At 39.3% G+C, this 19,385-nt stretch overlaps 1 protein-coding gene across 1 annotated transcript in view; it reads left to right on the top strand.

The window, feature by feature from the left end:
* The window catches only part of LRRC72 (leucine rich repeat containing 72), a 110,169-nt gene that overhangs the window by 77,301 nt on the left and 13,483 nt on the right, over positions 1 to 19,385 (top strand). The window contains exons 3-5 of the mRNA XM_015558207.1: positions 7,701 to 7,774; positions 12,404 to 12,473; positions 18,976 to 19,059. Of these exons, the coding sequence (XP_015413693.1) occupies positions 7,701 to 7,774; positions 12,404 to 12,473; positions 18,976 to 19,059 (228 nt within the window). The remainder of the gene's footprint in view (positions 1 to 7,700; positions 7,775 to 12,403; positions 12,474 to 18,975; positions 19,060 to 19,385) is intronic.

Genomic DNA, 19,385 nt, shown 5'->3' with positions numbered 1-19,385 from the left:
CCCTACACAAATATCCTAAAATATAGTCCTGAAAAAAGCAGTCACTGCCTCTTCTCCTAAAATGTGCAGTAACATGAAAGACTCATAGAGAATTCCATGAATTCCCAACATTCTATTGTCATTTTCATTTTGTGTAAACAGACAAAAAACGATAGCTATAATTAAAATGTTACTTTATTTAAACTTAGAACAATGAAAATCGTGGTGCTGTAGTCATGAAATAACGTAAGAAGATATACCTTTCTTTGCATGTAAGAAGATTTTATTGTGACTGGGATATTGCTCATCCTCTGCTCCTTCTACATGGTAGAAAATGGCTGGTAATTATTATTTTATCTAATAAATATTTTTTTACTCACTTAGAAAAATAACATCCAGACTGATGACTGGAATTGTTAACAAAATTAGAAAGAGAGTTTTAAAAATTATGTAGTTTTAATGATAGCTATCATATGCACATTTTCTTCCTCAGACATTTTTCACTGGGAAATTATTCTTAAAAACAATTACATGTCAACATCTCAGCAAGAATCTTCTACTCTGTGAACATTGCATACCACCTTTCTAGGAAAGTATAATTAAATAATAGATTTTTTTTTTAGCTAAACTTCCAACTTCTCAATTTTACTACTGAAGAAACTAAGGACCAGAGACATTAAGTGACTCAAAGGTGGCCAACAACTAGTTAATGTCATAGCTGAGACTAAACCTCACATGCCCTGACTTGGAGCACAAGCTCTTTCTTCTTTTCCAAATCCACATCCATGATATGCTAGAGCTTTCAAACTGGGGTATGCATACCCCTGCAGGCAGTGGCGGCGTGCCAGAGCGGCAAAGCCACAGGATAAACACAGGGTGTCTTGCTTCAGTGTAAATATTGCTCAAAGATTGGAGGGGAGTTAGGGGGGAACCACTTTATTTTTATATTAAAACAAGATTGATTGTAAAGGAGAATGTACCTTTTACGTGAATTTTTTAAATTTCAGGCTGGATTCCTCAGGCCATAATCCCACCCCATGGAGGTAAAGGTTCTCTCTGCTCACTCTGGGATGCTTCTTTTGTGAAAATTGTGTACCGTCACTGTGAGGCTGTCTAGGCAGGATCTTTCATCCAAAAAGTACCTTTCCTAACCTCCGTTTTTCACATCCCATAATTAAATTTGCATTATTTTAGTCCTCATGATCAGTTAAATTGTAATTTTGGGGGGGGGGGGGGAGATGGGACACATTAAGACCTTATAAGAAATGAGTTATTTTCTTAAAAACAGAGCTGGATTTGTTTATTTACTTGTTTGTTGTTTTCTCTTCTTAATCAGTGTAAATTTTAAAGATTTAAACAAAAAGTCAAGGCTAAACATTTTAATGTGATTTTAGTAGAAATCAGCCGGTTAGTAGTTTACTTCTGTAAAAGGTTCTCAAAGTATTTTTGCATATGATTCTAAAACTCACATTTGAGTATGAATGAAATTGATCAAGTATTATACATGTCCATGTTTCCATGTGCCTTATTTATGAATGATATCTGAAATGCTGTAACACATATTAACAGCAAAAATGGGAGACAAAAGACCAGGAAACTATCTTATACATTTTTCTTAGAGGACCATTCTTCTCATTCGATTTTTATTTATGAGATAAAAACCATTTAAAGAGTAGTTCTCAGATTATTACTCTCTCCACAGTGACTTGGAGGACTTTTACCCTCCCAGCCTCACCAGGCTGAAATATTTTGTGAAGTACTAAAATAGCGTGTGCTTGATTTCTCTAGTGACATACTTTTGATGCTCTATTCTAACACCAGAATTTTTATATGCAAGTAGCCTGATTCATTTAAAAAAAAACACACAACCTGTATTTAATTCTTAGGTTTCAAGTTCAAATTGGGAACCAAGAAACCAACTGGTTCCATTGAATCAACATTTATGGAATGCAGTGTGTCGGTTCCTGACAGAAGATAGCGATGGCACAGACAGAGTCCTGCCTCCTAAGTTTCCCAGGCGAGAGGGGAACCCAGTTCATATAAATAAGATCGTAAGACAGTGTGCGCTAGAGGTACCACTAGAACTTGGGGAGACATCAAGTCTAGCTAAATAGTGGCTTATCGAACCCATTTTCTGCCAGAGGAAGGACTGACTCCTCAGCTATGAACCAATATGTGTTTACTGTTAGTCAATAAAGTCAGCAAAGTGTTCTTTTTTTCCTGGGCACCCGGAGCCTAGGAGTGCCTGGATACTGCCACCCCTATCTCCATCCCAGGACTCTAGGGTGAGGCAGTGACCTTACAAAAATGTAAGGTGGCACACACAAAAATCAGGAAAATAAATCTTAATGCAATGTTTTTGCAAAACATCCATGATAAAAAACTTCAAAATTTTAAGTAAAGACAGGATCAACAGAACTGATTTTTTTTCCCCTTTTGTCTCAAGTTCCAATAGGATTTCACCACCCCTACCCTCCACACATGACCAGTGGTCACCAGGCACATCTAATGTTAAGAACCTAAATTTTCTGATATTCTGCTCTCAAATCAATAAAATTGGTAGTATTGGGGGGCTGCCGTTGGGGTCTTCCGACACACTCTGGCATAACTGGTCATTCGCTCTGCGGCAGCCACAGAAAGCACCGCGCGCAAGGGAAACCACCACGTGGTGGGGCTGCAAGGACTCCATGTGCAAACGTCACAGAAGTCAGGATTTGGCTTCCAATCTCCCTGGTTTGGATTGGCTTTTAGTCGGCGAGATTGTGGTAACTGTTGGTAACAGTGGGAACAATGAGCTGCGGGCCAGACTGGGTCAGTCATAGGTGCCGCTGGCCGCCCTGGCGTCCTGATGACCTGGGATCCGAAGCATCCGCCCCGCTCCTCCCGACTCTCCACGAGCCTAGCTAGGGCTCCAGGACGTGCCCTGGAGGTCAGCCACAGGGTAAGGGGCACCCCTTCCCAGACCAAGAGCCCCTCGGGTCCTTGCCCGAAGGGCCCAGCCAGCCTGAGACTGCCCCAGGGGTCTGTGGCGGAGGGGGTGGAGCATTGGGACCGCACACTTCCACTAAGGACTGGAGGCCACCCCTGATACACACTAACGACGTACACTGACCTCTTCCTACTCACCACCTGCTGCATATATAATTATGGCAGTTTAGAAAGTAGGTAACAGACCGTACATTTGGGCCTTGACTCTCCAAAATTATATATATATCCCCTAAAATGTTGTCCCCCTAAAGTGCAAACTGAGAAGGGAAGGTTCTCTGAGGAATCATACAAACAGAGTTGAAGGCAGTTAAGATAATGGCTTAAAGAATAATTGTTTTTCCCCCTGGTATGTTAATCAGTTAATTTGAAATCTGACTTTTCCCCCTGATCAGGTTACTGACATTGCTTCACAAATTCAATACCTTTTCTGGGTAATATCCTCTTCCACCCTGTGCAACTGCAGGTTCAAATTCTACCTTCTTGAAATTCACTCTCTCAGCTCCTATTGTCTTTTTGTTTCTCCTAACTCTATAACTGTCCTTCTTCTGTCCCCTTACCAAACTTGCCTCCTTTCTCCTCTTTCTAAAGGCAGATACCTCACAAGAATCTTACCTGGGACCCACTCTCTCCTCTGGGCTGACCTGACTCGCCAGGCTGTACCTACTCTGAAATCTCTGGTGAGCTCCCTTGTCCACTTGCAGCTCTCTGCTGGATACCTTAGCCTGTTTGTTCCACCAGCGCCTCAGACCCAGCATTTCCAGGCTGAATTTGTCCTCTCTAACCAATAGTCACTTTTATCATCATCATGTTACCACATTACCATCATCACCTGGGACTCCCCTGGCCTTCTTCTCCACCTCCAGCTACTTGCCAGTTCCCCTCTGCTCTCTCTGCACATCCCATGCCAGAGCTGTTCACTGCTCATTCCCACTTGCCACTATCCCAGGGCAGTCTCATCTGCTCTTGCTTTGATTTTCCAAAGGCAGCCTTGCTTCCTATCTGCACTTCTCTGCACCCGAGGCCATCATGCATGTCACTGCAAGTCATCTTCCTGGGGCCTAGTTTTTTTTCCACATCTTTTCTCCAGTTTAAAATTCTGTCTCCTGTTTCCCTATAACTGCAAAATTGAGTCCAGTGATTTTAAAATAACTTGATAATGGATATTGTTAAAAGCATTGATGTAGTTGTCTTGGTAAAAATCAGAATCTTGTTGGACTTACACTGATTTAACCATGCAGTTAGTATATATATTTCATATACATGTGCATATATATATGTATGTATATGTATATCATAAAATAAAATTAATTTTAAATGGTAAATTGCATAAACTATGTGATTTTAAGTTAGAGAGTTCTTAGGCCTGTAAAGTTTTGCTTGCACGCTAAGTATACTCTTTGAGCTTAAATTTCAAAGTTAGCACAAATAATATGACCCCAAATCATCTTTCTTAATTTATTTCTCACAGTTGCCTTCCATGTGCCTTTCATTGTAGCCAAAGGCTGCACAGTCCCATACTCTTCAAATTTTCTTCCTCACATCTTCTCTTTTGTGTAATTACTTCTCTCTGACTAAAACATCCACCCATCCGTATCCTAGTTCTAATTTCTCCTCGCCCTTTCAAGCTCACCCCAACTGAAATCTCAGCATTCCCAAGCTGAATTCACCAGAGCATATTTGGTGAATTGTCAGAGCCCTTAACAATCTTCCTTTGCAGTGTTTGATGGATAAATGGGCAGATAAGGTGTAGTTCATACATGCAATGGAATATTATTCAGCCTTAAAAAGGAAGGAAATTCTGACACACACTACAACATAGATGATTCTTTTTAAAAATATATATTTTACTGATTTTTTACAGAGAGGAAGGGATAGGGATAGAGAGTTAGAAACATCGATGAGAGAGAAACATTAGCTGCCTCTTGCACATCCCCTACTGGGGATGTGCCCGCAACCAAGGTACATGCCCTTGACTGGAATCAAACCTGGGACCCTTGAGTCCGCAGGCTGATGCTCTATCCACTGAGCCAAACTAGTTAGGGCAACATAGATGATCCTTGAAGACATTATGCTAAGTGAAATAAGCCAATCACAAAAGGAGAAAAACTTGTGATTCTACTTCCATGGGGTACTGAGCATAGTCAAATTCATAGGAATGGAAAGTAGAAGGGTGGTAGCCAGGGGATGGGGAGGGAGGAAATGCGGAGTTAGTGTTTACTGGGTGCAGAGTCTCATTTGAGAAGAGAAAACCTTCTGGAAATGGATGGTGGAGATGCTTGCACAGCAATGTGAATGTGCTGAACTGTAGGGTTAAAATAGTAAGTTGTATATTATGTATGTTTTACCACAATTAAAAAAAAAAACCTCTCTCAGGGGAAGAATGCTTTTTGTGCTTCTTTAGATGAAAGGAATATACTGCTAATGAAGTTGTGTGTTGATTGGGAATTGGAGCTGTTCCACAGTGGAGTCACTGAAACTTGAAACCTCTTGGCCCATCTTTGTGTTCTTTGGCACTTTGGCATTAATACATGATTCCAGATTCATAGGAAATTTTTGGTTGGAAAGAAACATATCATGATCAAAATCTGTGTAAATAAATAATTGATTACGCCAGTGGTTTCTGAATTATGCTGATAGCTTCAATTTCCCTTTTCATCTCTTAATTTTCAAAACTTAATTTAAATGCTTAATCATTCTGTGGCTAAACTTTTCAAAATGTGTATTAATCTCTGATTACTAAATTAATATGTGCTTATTATAAAATATTCAAACATTATTAAAAAGTATATTGTTTAGAAAGTGAAAGCTCCCCATGATCTCAGGTGATAACTGTTATTTACAGTTTGGAGTGTGTGTATTTTATGTGCATATAAATGTATAGTAATGAAAATACTGTTATTCTTTCACATATCCTAGCAATGGAATTGTTACTTAAAAATACATTTCTGATATTATTATATGATCAGATATCTATCTCATTTTTTTAAAAATATATTTTATTGATTTTTTACAAAGAGGAAGGGAGAGAGATAGAGAGTTAGAAACATCGATGAGAGAGAAACATTGATCAGCTGCCTCCTGCACATCTCCCACTGGGGATGTGCCCGCAACCCAGGTACATGCCCTTGACCGGAATCGAACCCAGGCCCCTTCAGTCCGCACGCAGGCTGATGCTCTATCCACTGAGCCAAACCGGTTTTGGCTTATCTCATATTTTTAAGCTACTGTGCAGTATTCTATTGTGAAGCTATATCTTAATTTAAATCATATATCAATTAATGGTACATATATCATAACTCTGATAATGTATGCTGAGGTGAACAATGATATTCAATTTTGTGTGTGTGTTTGTGTACCACTGTGTTTCTGAGTGCTAGACATGGAATGACGGTATCAAGTTAAAAGCACATTTATAATTTTAATAGGTAGCTGATAAATTTTAATTCTACCTTGGCTGGCCTTTAACATCCCAAATACTTTGGCAAAGTTGCAATTGACCATATATAAGCTGAAGGTTTAGATATTTCAGTTAAAGTACCCAGATGAAGATATGTAAGCCTGATGTATTGGGTTTTTCCAATCCCCAGATTCAGCTTGCTTGTTAGAGTAACAAAATACCTTGATGGAAATGCCAATACCTGATCCAATGAACTCTCTAAGCCTCAAGATTCAGCTTGCATAACAGGGTAACTAAGGAAGTTTAGGACAATAAATTAGCAGCTGTTCCCCATCCCTAGCATATCTACCTTCATCACTTCTTTAGATATGTTCTCATCTGATTAAATCTAACTCCTCTTAAAAGTCCTCTACTAAACAACAAAACCATTGTCAAAACTTCATAAATCACTTACTGACATTACAACCTCACCACCCACAACAAATCCCAGTTGAAATTTGGTGATTGTTTTGACTCTGATAATTACAATGTTTGTCAGAGTCCAGAAGTGCAATGACTATACTTTCCACTTCTGTTGTGTCTTGTTAGGTTTATTCCTTCATGGAAAATTACAGACAGGCTTTAATTTTTCCATATAATCTTAGGCCATGTGGCCTATAAATGTTATTTTATAATTTAACAAAGGACCACAAAAGAAAAGAAAAGTACCTAACTAGTTGTTGTTGGATTTGTATTTTCAAAACAAAGCTTATGGGAATAAAAATTGTTTCTTCTTCACCAAAAATTCCCACGGTGCAGTAATTCATGAAAATTAAAGACATGATTTCTTTGCAAAGAAAGGCAATGACATTTATTCACTCATTCATTCATTTGTGTGACATTTATTGAGAATTTACAGGGTGCCAAGCACCTGTATGAAAATGTGCATTATAGTCCCTTCACCTCCAACCTTGATATTGTCTTCTGTAAATATGGAAAACCTACCAAATATAAATTCTTTGTGTTTGAAGGAACATTTAAGAATATTTAAAGACTAAATCACTCTACCTCATAGAGAATGAAAACTTTTTTTTGGAGTATATGTACACATATTTTTTTCTCTTTGATTAAAAATTATTTAACACATCTGTGCCCAGGATTAAGGATAATGAAATTCAACCACAAAAATGATTAAATAATATATAATTGTAGTGTTGGAATTTATCAGTGTAGAGTGGCTGCCTCCATATTCACCTTTCCTTTGATCTCCTTGTAGACCTTATTGTTATTGACTTCAAATGTCTCCGTATTTTTGCTCAGTGGAATGTGCCTTGACAGAGTAATTATATGTTATCAGGCAGTTGAAGATCAACTAAAGATATGTGGCCACAAGAGGGATGTTGATGTCTTTGAGCTGTTCCTTTCTCAAAAGTAAGTGTACTTTAGGTAAGAAATAGAAGAGCACCGATTATAATGTTTCACAGATTCAAATGTTCTTTTCCAGTCCTACCTCACCCCCACTCACTCTCATCCAAAGACTGGATGGGAAAGTACCACACTCTAATTACTTTACCATTTATTGGAGTCACAATCTCTATTGGAGAGGCAGAACATTGGAATGGATGAGAACAAAGATTATGGAGCTAAGCTAAATTTAATCCCAGTTCTGCCTCTTCCATCTGGGTGATGTTTGTCAAGTTTAGCAAATAAAACTATGGAATATACAATTATATATGAACTAGAGGCCCAGTGCACGAATTTGTGCTTGGGTGGGGTCCTGAGGAGGGGTGGGAGTTGGGGTGAGGGAGCTCAAGACACAATTGGCTCTCTGGGCAAGTGGTGGGACACCCTTGCTGGCCGGGATGTGTCTCACTGACATTTGCTGACATTCCTGCCAGTTGTCAGGAGCCACTTGGCAGCCGCTTTTACATTGTTTCTTCTTTATGGAGCATCTAGGGAGGGGAAGCGGCCGCAGTGCCCAAGGCCGACTTCCAGGTGGTCATGCCAGTGGCACTGGTCCGTCAGTGCCTGGCCCATTCTCAAGAGATTGGACCTGCAAGACTACTGAGGGAGTGAGTGGCTGCCACTGGGCTGGTGGGCTGCAGGGATGAGTTGGTCAGCTCAGTGGTGCTCCTGCTGTGGGAACACACTGACCACCAGGGGGCAGCTCCTGCATTGAGTGTCTGCCCCCAGGTGGTCAGTGCGTGTCATAGCGACCAGTCGGCCAGTCGTTTGATCATTTGGTCACTTAGGCTTTTATATATATACTAGAGGCCCGTTGCATGAAGATTCGCACAATAGCCTTCCTTCCCCTGGCTGCTGACACTGGTTTCCTCCTGCACCTGGGACCCAGGCCTTTGCTCCGGCTGCAGTGGAGAAGCCAGGCCAGAGCAGAGAAGCCAAACCTCTTCAGTCTTCAGTCATCTTCAGTCTTCGCTCGGCACCTGCATATGCAAATTAACTGCCATCTTTGTTGGGTTAATTTGCATACTCATCCTGATTGGCTGGTGGGCATAGTGGAATGACATCAATTTGCATGTTTCTCTTTTGTTAGTATAGATAGATTTTAGAGAAACAAATGAATATATATTTTTAGGTTAAGTATGTCCCACACTGCATTTGCTGTTACTCTGAAATTCACAAAATGGGTGTCCTATATTTTACCTGGGAATCTGATCACCTGTATACATATAACAATACTACCTGCTTCACAGGATTGTTGTGAGGATTAGGTGAATGAGTAGTTGGGGAGGGCCTGGTACACAGTAAGCATTCAATGAGCATTAGTACAGTTAATATGATTAACTACTAGAGAAGAATGACTCATTATACCCATATACTATAAAAATAACTCCTACCTAACAATTCTTATACTAAGTTATTGGTAAGTGGGAAAACCTCTCCTTTTTATAATAACCTTCTTTGATTCCACTCCAACTCCCCAAGGTGGCACATGGCAAAAGTCACTGTGCTCTGCAGAGCAGTCACCATGCCTGAGATAGAATCCAGGAGGAGGGGGAAGGAGAAGCTATGGGTTGGATTGGACTCTGACAGTACAGTGTGTACTAGCCAAGTGACACCTGTGCAGTCAGTTTGCATTTCAGTAACGATGACCCTATTCTTCCCTTCAAGCTGTTTAATCTCAGTCACTTTTATGCATTTTTTGAGAATAAACTTAATAAATGTCTACTCATATGTAATTTATGGGACTCAGTTACTCTTTAAAGATAATGTTTTATTTGCTCTGGCCAGGTGGCCCAGTTGGTTGGAGCATTGTCCAGTGCACCAAAAAGGTTGTGGGTTAAATTCCTGGTTAGGGCACAGAGAGGAGGCAACCAATTGATGTTTCTCTCCCCCCCCTCCTCTCTTTCTCTCCCTTCCTCTCTCTCTAAAATCAATAAAAACATATCCTTGGATGAGGATTTTTTTTTAATGTTCTACTTTATCAATGAAGTTAACCACTTTACCTCTGGTAATTGAAGGAAATTGTTTATTAATAAACATGTTTCTTTTGTTATATATAAATATTTTTTTAATTTATTAGTGCAGAGAAAAAATATTTATCTTTGCTGTGGCCCTGAATCTCTTGGAAGCAAGGGAATAAATAACTGGCTAATTTAAGATTTTTAAATATATATATTTTATTATGGAACAGGTATGGTAGATAATTCTGACACACTTAGGGTCATGCTTTGAACCTTTCTATATAGATTAGCTACTTTTACAACAACAATCAATATTTTATGTGATCAAATGATGGCACCTCGGCCTTTCATGATTTTAACAACTGTACACTATTGACCTAACGGGTAAGTAGATAACAAAAAAAAGATTTAAAACATTAGGAAAAAATTATAAGTATTTATCTTCTGACAGTGGGCAATTAGTGGTCTTCTCAATTAAAGGACAACACATTTTTTATCCTAAGTTTGCCACTTAACCCATCTGGGTACAAAAAACCAAAACAAAACCAAAAAAAGTTGCACAGTCCAGATGCCAGTAAACTGGGTTATTTGCCTGTCTCTGTTGAGCTTGGAAAATGGAAAGCATCTTACCAATTACTCCTGGAGAAATCACTGAGAACACATACTGTGGCAGATGTTCTTTAGAGAATACCAGCTACTGAATGTAAAAAGGAGAGCATGACAGGTCAGCATTTTATAATACCAAATCTACTGATTCAGGCAAAGTCACCCAGAGAAGCTAAACCCATTGAATAAATAGTTATTAAGTAATGAGATATACACATAGTCTCTGAGTTTTGCAAGACATATTACTTTTTAATGACAAAATTTGTACTTTTTATAGTGGAGAGACCTGGCAGATACAGGCTTAACCCAGTGACTGACCTTTTAGCTTCACCAACAGTGGGACAAGCAGCAGCATTTGTCTCCCGATGTGATGCAGTAATTACCACCTTTGTTACTGAAAAATTGCCTACCTTAGATTTAATCATGAGGACATAACCAGGCAAATCAATAATGTGAGACATTCTAGCATACAGCTGTCTTGGACTCTTCAAAAGTCAATGTTAAGGTGAAAACAGGAAAGTGGCTGCTCTAAATTTAAGACTAAGTGATTTTACCAACTGAAAAAGCCATGCATGAGTGTTGATAGGGTTATGGATTGAAACAAACTATAAAATATAGGAGGCAACAGGGACAATTTGAATATGAACAGTATATTAGATGATATGAATGAATTCAATTTCATTTTCCTAGGTGTGATAATGGTATTGTGGTTATACAGGAGAATGTCCCTATTTAAAGATATGCTTGAAGAATTTAGGAGTGAGAGCCCTGCAATAATAATCTGCAATTTATTTTCAAATGATTCCCCCAGGAAATGATCAACCAATAAGTAGATATGTTATATAGGTAAGAGAGGGTGAGTGGCAAAAACATTAAAAATGATAAGTGCTATATAAGCATTCATTATATGATTCCTTCACCTTTTCTTAGATTTGAAAGTTTTCAATATAAAAATTTGATAAGAGGGGCTTCTCTTGTTTAGAAATGTTTGCATCATTTAAGAAATATATTTGCTAAAAAAATTAGGACAATAATTAGTCCCTCAGGGTTGCTTGGTTAAAGAAATATAAATGTGAAAGTATGTTGCCACATGAGTTAATGTAGGTAATATTAGTTAACATTAATATTTTTAAATTGCTTAGAAAAGTGCCTGGCACACAGGGTGTTCTCTGTACATGTGTGATAAATAGAGACATATCTGTGTGCATACTTAGTCTGGGCCCACAATTTCTGCCCTGAGAAGTAGAAGAGATCTGAATACCCCAGCCCACAGCAGCCACTCACAGGCTTTGTCTCTGCTGACAGCTCCCCATCCACAGCCATGCCTGTCCCTTAGCTGAGCGAGCTGCACCAACAACATGGCCCAGTTCAAGAAGGATGGGCAATCCTTGACCTCATCCTATATAATAAAGAGTTAATATGCTAATTAGACCGAACAACTGAACAACCTTCCGTACATTTTTCCGGACAACCTTCCAGACAAAGCCAGGGCTGCGAGGGCCGAGCCCCTGGCACACATTTCGTACATTGGGCCTCTAGTAGTCAATAAACAACAAAGGGAGAATAAAACACTTTACTCTGTCTCTGGCTCTTGGTGCACTGCAATCTCCGTATCTTAAACCCAGTCTGGCCAAGATCTGGACAAACCCAAAGTAACAAGCCTGCAGACACTGTTGAAGCAGGAGCTAATGGCATTTCTCACATTTACCTGTCCTTTTATCCCTCTCCCCTGCCCCAGTAAAATCGTTTTTTTAATTGAGTTTCCAATAAATTAAATCATAATGAGGTACCAATTTCTACTAATGTGATAAAATGCTCCCCTTTAAGTATTTGTTTTAACTGGCTATCAAAATCTTAATCCAAATGAATGAAGTATTAAAAATGGAAGTTTGGAAAATAACATGTAAGTGCCAACAATTTTGAAAGGACAAAGAAAGAAGTTTATTCAGTTACTCCAAAGTCATACTATAAATATCCTGCCTTACCTACAACTGAACTAATCATTGCTAATATTTACTTTCTTTTTCAGGGAGCTGACAGATGTTATTGATCTTTCTAGGTTTAGAAAATTAAAATACTTATGGCTGCATCATAACAAGGTAACATATTTTATCTCTAAATGTCTCTATAATTGTTTTAATAGAGCTAATTTTTTAAAGTATTATTTTCTATACCTAATTTAAACTTAGGTGAGAAAGTTTATATGCGTATATGTATGTATATTGAATAGCACAGTTTGCGAGATGTTATTATACCACAACTGCTTGTGTCTCCATGTCCTGTCAAAGCTGCTCAGAGGAGCTATTCCTTCCAGTCCCATGGCTTTTCTCACCTCTCCTATGTCATTAGAAATCTTACAGTTCATTTGAATTATAGTCACAGTTCAGAAATAAGAATGATTAGGAAAATATATTAATCAACTTTTGATCTTCATTCATAAATGAGATATCCCCTCACTTTTTCTCCCATATCCAGCTAAGCCTGGTGGCAGAGTGCCACCTGCCTTCTTTATCAGCTTAAGGAGGTGTGGTGGGTTTTCATTCCTTCTCACTTTCACCCCAATCTTCTCCACGATTGGTATGGAATCTCTAGGAAAGGGGAGATGTGGAGGTAGAGGAAAGGCAAGGGAGAAAGTTGTCTGGTTTGCACCCTCTGGTACTAAAAAAAAATATTGAGTTTTTTTCTCTTAATGGGTTATTCAGAAGCTCCCCTACTAGGTAATTCCTCTCCGCTGGCCACTTCTGACCGCCCCTCACCACTTATCCCAGTGGTACTTACAACTGAATGTCTCCTGGCCTTGACAACGCACCCTCTTGGGCAGGGTCTCTTTTATCCTGCCCCAGATCAATATTCCTACAACCGTCTCCCATGCAGTTCCTGGGGCTCACACACCTTTGTCCTGCTATCAGGGGCTAAGAGGTGGGTTACCTCCCAGTTGCTACCCATGCTGATCTAGCCTCCTCAGTAAGTGCCACGCACTAAGCTATCATGTCCCAACTACAGGAACACCCTTCAAGGTCACTGAGTGTGGCCCCTATATCTTCTCTTAGAGGCTAGCATTTAGGAGGACACCACCTCCCCCAGAGTGGGAGTCTGGGGGGCTCTAAGCCATCTCCAAGTCAAAGAGCAGGACTGAACCAAAATGCAGACCCAGTCATTACAGTTAGCTGGTCAGTAAGTTGGTTATCCTCAACTTTCAAAAATTTGAGTTTCCAGCAGCTTTCATTTTACTCATTGTAAATCCATTATACCATCTTAGCATTTTGAATTTAGACTTTCAAATGCCAGCTAAATAAAAAAAGTTTCTTGAGTTTTCAGCAATAGTGTGCTTATCAAGCATAGTCCAGACTCACAGCATTGAATCTTGAAGCAGCCATGTTCACGAAAGTATTTCAGTATCACATTGCATTTTCAGTCTTTTTTACAACCAAGTAAATGGAAAATGAAAGAGCTCCTAGTATTAAGTGTAAGCACAAGTCTCATAAGCTTGAACTAATTTCTAGAAGAACAAACACAAATATCTCTGAGACCCAGCCAGCTAACGACTGAAATGGAAAGTACTTGCACTACTTAAGGGCACACAAGTTTAAAACGCTTTATAGCCCTCTGCCAAAAACCATCCTGGGTCACAGCGGGCGACCTCTGATGAGAAAAAGATGGAAATCACAAGGCATGGCAGAAGTGACTAATCTTTGTTTCTCATGTGTGCTCCTTGTGTTCAGTTTTAAAGGGAGGAACATGTATAGCTGTTGGCAATAGGTCTAAAGAGAGAGGTGATTAGGAACTTAGTAATATTTTTTGGAGTTCTGGTAGTGGACACCATCCAACTTCCAACCAGTCATTGAATGTTCATGCAGTTGACTGGCAGATACATTATGTACATACGAAGGGATTATGTATACTGTCAACTGCTTTACTCTCTTTTGTTTTTGAAGGGGGATTGGTAGGGAAGGGGTGTAACAACAGGCAGTATTCATTTCTTGTACTTGATTCTTTATGTTCAACAAACTAGCTATGTTATTTCCAAAATCACCATCACTTAACTTTGTTTTTAGACCTATGCACCAGGAGGTCACAAGCTCAACTCCCAGTCAGGGACATGCCTCGGTTGCGGGCTCAATCCCCAGCAGGGGACATGCAGGAGGCAACTGATTGATGTTTCTTTCTCATGTTTCTCTCTTATCGATGTTTCTATCTCTCTCCCTCTCTCTTCCTCTCTCTCTAAAATCAATTAAAAATATTTTAAAAAAATACTTTTTTAGCCCACATAACACTGAAAGGAGAGCATACCCAAAATAAGTTTTAAGTGGTTGTGGGTAAGTGAATAAGTTGTTGTGAGTTTTCTTATTGATCAATAACTTACTGGTTGCTAAGTTACATGAAAAATTAAAATTTTTTTTCAAGATCCAAAACTCTAATGGGCATATTAGCTATGATAGTACTTCCTCAGAGGGCCTTTGTTTCCTCTGGATATCTTCTTGCCTGGATATGAAGCCAGGAATCATCCTGCTAACTTGAGAATGGATCCAACATTGAGAGAAAAGCAGAGCCCAGAGAATCATTGAGAGACTACGAGACTGAGGCTCTCACAAGCCTTGGACTTCTTGGTGTGTGACATAAATATATGTTCTAATTTACGTGCCAGTATGAGTTGAGCTTAGGAGTTACTTGGAGCCAGTAGCATCCTATCTGGTACAGCTTATTCTGTACTTACATTTAGGCCATTGATAGAATCCTATATAATAAAAGCCCAGTGACCATAAAAGCAGAATGACCAGAATGACCGCTCAACCAGTCACTGTGAGGTGCACTGACCATCTCTTGGTCCCTCCCCCCGCAGCCAGCAGGCTCTGATCTCGGATGGCAAACCGAGAACCAGGGTGGGTGGCGGTGGGAAGGGCAGGACTGGTGAGTAGGTGGAATGGCCGACCTCTTGGTCCCTCCCCCCGGGCCCGGGCCTGCAGGCTCTGATCACCACATGGTGAATGGAAAACTGGGGTGGGTGGCAGGGGATGTGGGAGGTGCCAGCCAAGGCCCCTACACTGCTGGTTGCCCCACACACAGGCCAACCCACGGCAGGGGTGGGGCCATGAGTGGGCGGGACCAGCTGACTTCTTGGTCCCTCCCCCCCAGCCGTTAGGCTCCCATTGCCTGATGGCAAACTGGGAAACCAGTGGGTGCCAGTGGGGGGCAAGACCAGCTGCAGGAAGCCAGGGAAGATGGCCCTGATCATAGGCTAGGCCTAGGGACCCTACCGTGCACGATTTTATGTGCCGGGCCTCTAGTATAACAATAAATGTGATGGTACCTGTTCTAGTGATAACAGGAAGTGCAGAGAGAGTGACTGTGAGGACATTGCATTTGCCAACTGTGTGGAGTGGAATGAGAGAAAGCAGTTGTCTTGGGAGGCAATGACTGTAGCCTGCTATGTTTGGAGCCCTGCATACTAAAAGGGTGAATACTTCTCCCCTTTAGGATCTAGTGGATGATAAACACTTCTGGTCTGACCCTGGACTAGCAAACTAAATTGGTACAGGTTGTTTCTAAGGACCTCCAATGCCCCAGCTTGCCTAGGTTTGCTCAGGTGACTCTGGTTCCTTCGTTATGCTCTCTCAGGGCTGGTTTTCCCCTCATACTGCAAAGATATTCACTAGTTCTGCTCCTCCTCCCTTTATGGGTCACATTTTTCTAACCTTGCCTGGTTTGATAAGTGGGAGACAGCTGCACTCAGGCCATCTCAAGACTCCCTTCCATGGCCCATCTTCTAGCAGGCCTGAGTGAGGCAATTTTTGGTCCACAGTTTATCTCTTCCAACTTTTCATAAGAAGTTGAGTCTGCTCAGACAATTGATCTAAGTGATTTATTTGTCTTTTCTACTACAATTAAGTTGTGTTCTGGTTCATTACCTCAAAATTTTTTTCAGATATTTAATAATAAGCCTGTAATATTGCTAGCACAATGCTAGTATTTTTCTATTTCTGGAAGAACCAGCAGTACTTTGGCAGTTTCATTTGTCTCAGATTAGAATAAGCTTTTGATTAAAAAAGCAAACAAACAAACAAACACGGCATAATGCCTTACCATGCAGCTGTCCAAAATGGAATCTGAGTTTCTTCCCTGTAGCAAAACCAGGTGACAAAGTTTACAAACTAAATTTAAATGAAAATACCTCTTCTAGCAAAGTCATTGCTTATAAACTTCATTATCTGAAAAATAATTGAAATACTTATTTATAACATTTTCCACGCAAGCTGACTAGAGACTGACTGGACTGAAGTAAACAAAACTGCCTTAAAAAGACCCTGAGCTTATCCTTCTTCGCCATTGTGATGTTGTTTCTCATCCCCAGACAGTAGTACATACTGAACATTTGCTAGTGAGCAGAAGCTTATGTGTTTTAGGAAGGAACATTGGTGTTCCAGACTAGTAAGCCACAATTTTAAAATTGAAATACTTATTTTTAATGTGCTGTTTTAAGTATTTTCAAAGAATTCTTTGAATTGCAGTACTCATTTTCAGGTAGCTTTCTGAGCTTTGTATCATGAATTTTAGTTGGGTCCTTAATCAGGTTTGGGTATACATATTTTAATTATTTATTTATACATACCCTACCTTGTTCAAAAAAACCATTTAGAGCAACACAAACCCCATGGTAGAGTATAAGACCTGTGAAAGAATAAAATGAACTAGCGTGCATTCCATATAATTTGGTTCTTGTGTGTTTCTGTTACCTCAGGGCAACATTAATTATATCTCTCATGTCGACTTTGTTAAAAGAATTATATTTTGCCAAATATTTAAAACCTCCTCAAAAAAGTAAGTCAAGGTAAATACCCTAAATAAGATCTCAATGCATGGTTGTGAAATTCATAGATATGTGCACTATATATTTGGCTATTCTTAAAAATGATTCATCTCAGGAATGTAACCTATTTTTGGAAAAGAGCTTATACAAAAATTTTAGTAACATGGAATAAAGAAGGGAAAACATGAGAATAAAAGTCTGTTTATACTGAATAAAATATTTGTAATACATTTTTAAAGTATAGATTGTATTTTTAAGTATTGTACATACTTTAAACCAAGCTACACATGAACTTTTTTTTAATTAACTGTATAGGAAAACCATGAAAATAAATTTAGGAATCTTGGAAATGTATTGCAATTTTTCTTTTTGTTTTCCTATGTAATTTTGTATATTGTTAAAATTCTCCCCAACTAATACTTAGTTTTATGTGAATTTAAGAAATAATGTAATTTCGTTATTCCAGTATACAGTAATAGATGCTTTTAAATAGCACATGATTATAGAATTTTTCAGAATTTCATCGTGTTGTTTAATCACTGAAGTATAGTTCTTTGCTCCTAGGTTTTAACCTTAGTACCACTGACTTTTCGAACTGGATGATTCTTGATTGTGGGGCTGTTATGTGCATTTTTGAATGTTTAGTATCATCGCTGGCCTCTACCTGCTGCATCTAGAAAACTTCCCCCGAGAAGTGACAACTTAAAATATTTCTAGACATTCACAAATGCCCCTTGGAGAGAGATTGCCCACCCAATTCAGTGGACATAGTGATCTATAGAAGCCTAAGTTAAAACATGTCATTCCTCTGCTCCAAACCTCCAATGATTTCCTGTTAATTTCAGCCAACTTCTTACACGAACCCTCAAGGCCCCACACAAGTAGACCCCTGATGACATCTGACCTCATTCCTCACCTTCACTTCCTGGCTCACTCGGATCCAGCCACACCAGGCACTGTACTGTCCCTGGCCTGTGCACTGGCTAGAACCCAGGTGCTCCTCTTACATGCCCCTTCATCAAGTGTTTGTTCAAGCCCGGCCAGTGTTGCTCAGTGGTTGAGCACTGAGGTCACGGTTCAATTCCTAGTCAGGGCATATGCCTGGATAGCGGACTCCATCCCAACAGAAGGCAGCCAATCAATGATTCTCTCTCTTGATGTTTCTATTCGTCTCTCCCTCTCCCCTCCTCTCTCTGAAATCAATAAAAACGTATTTTAAAAAAGAGTTTGTTCAAATATTACCTCCTCTTTAAGGTCTACTCTGACCAACTCATCTAGAATATAACACTACCTTAATACTAACACTCCAAATATCTATACTCTCCAGATCCAATGAGTCTGTATGGGAAAGAATGTGCGAAATATTTTTAGAGCAAAATGTCTAGGTAGGGCCCTATTACAGAAGCTTTGGAAACCATGCAAGGGTTGAGATATGGTAAGAGGGGTTTATATTAAATTATCTAAAAACATCCTTTATACCACACTGTCCTCAAAGACAATCGAGATGTAAATTCATAGCCCAGACCAAAGGTCACAAATAATTAAAAATAACAGCAAACATCTAATTTCTATGATCTATATAAATAAAAGCCTAATATGCAAAGTGTCCCCCGAGTTCAGTCGCTCGCTATGACATGTGCTGACCACCAGGGGAAGGCTCCGGCCAGCAGCCAGAAGGCCCCAATCGGCCCTGATCACTGGCCAGGCACCAAGCCTTTAGTCTTACTATAATTTTATATGCATATGGATATATAATTATTGTAGAAAGTAAATTGTTCTCTAACTCTTATTTTCAGCTCCATGAAATAACATTTCTAACTAGAAACTATTGTCTGACAGAATTGTATCTAAACAACAATGCAATTATTGAAATAGAAGGTATGTCTAAATTTTCTCTGTTGATTGAATGAATTTTCAGTTAACTAATAACTTTTAATTTTGCCATTGCTAATTGCATGCAAAAATCTGTTTTAACATTCCTGTTGAAAATATATGATGGAATCTATTAATTTTTAGCATTATATACATTTCATTTTAAGAAATGTTCTTTCAATTACATAACAGCAACATCAATCTTAATTAATGAATTATTTTTTTTTAAATATATTTTATTGATTTTTTACAGAGAGGAAGGGATAGAGATAGAGAGTTAGAAACATTGATGAGAGAGAAACACCGATCAGCTGCCTCCTGACACTCCCTACTG

Source organism: Myotis davidii, unplaced genomic scaffold (assembly GCF_000327345.1).
Source record: "Myotis davidii unplaced genomic scaffold, ASM32734v1 scaffold168, whole genome shotgun sequence".
NCBI lineage: Eukaryota > Metazoa > Chordata > Mammalia > Chiroptera > Vespertilionidae > Myotis > Myotis davidii.
The sequence above is the reverse complement of the archived record's forward strand: the minus strand, read 5'-3'. Positions and strand labels throughout refer to the sequence as shown.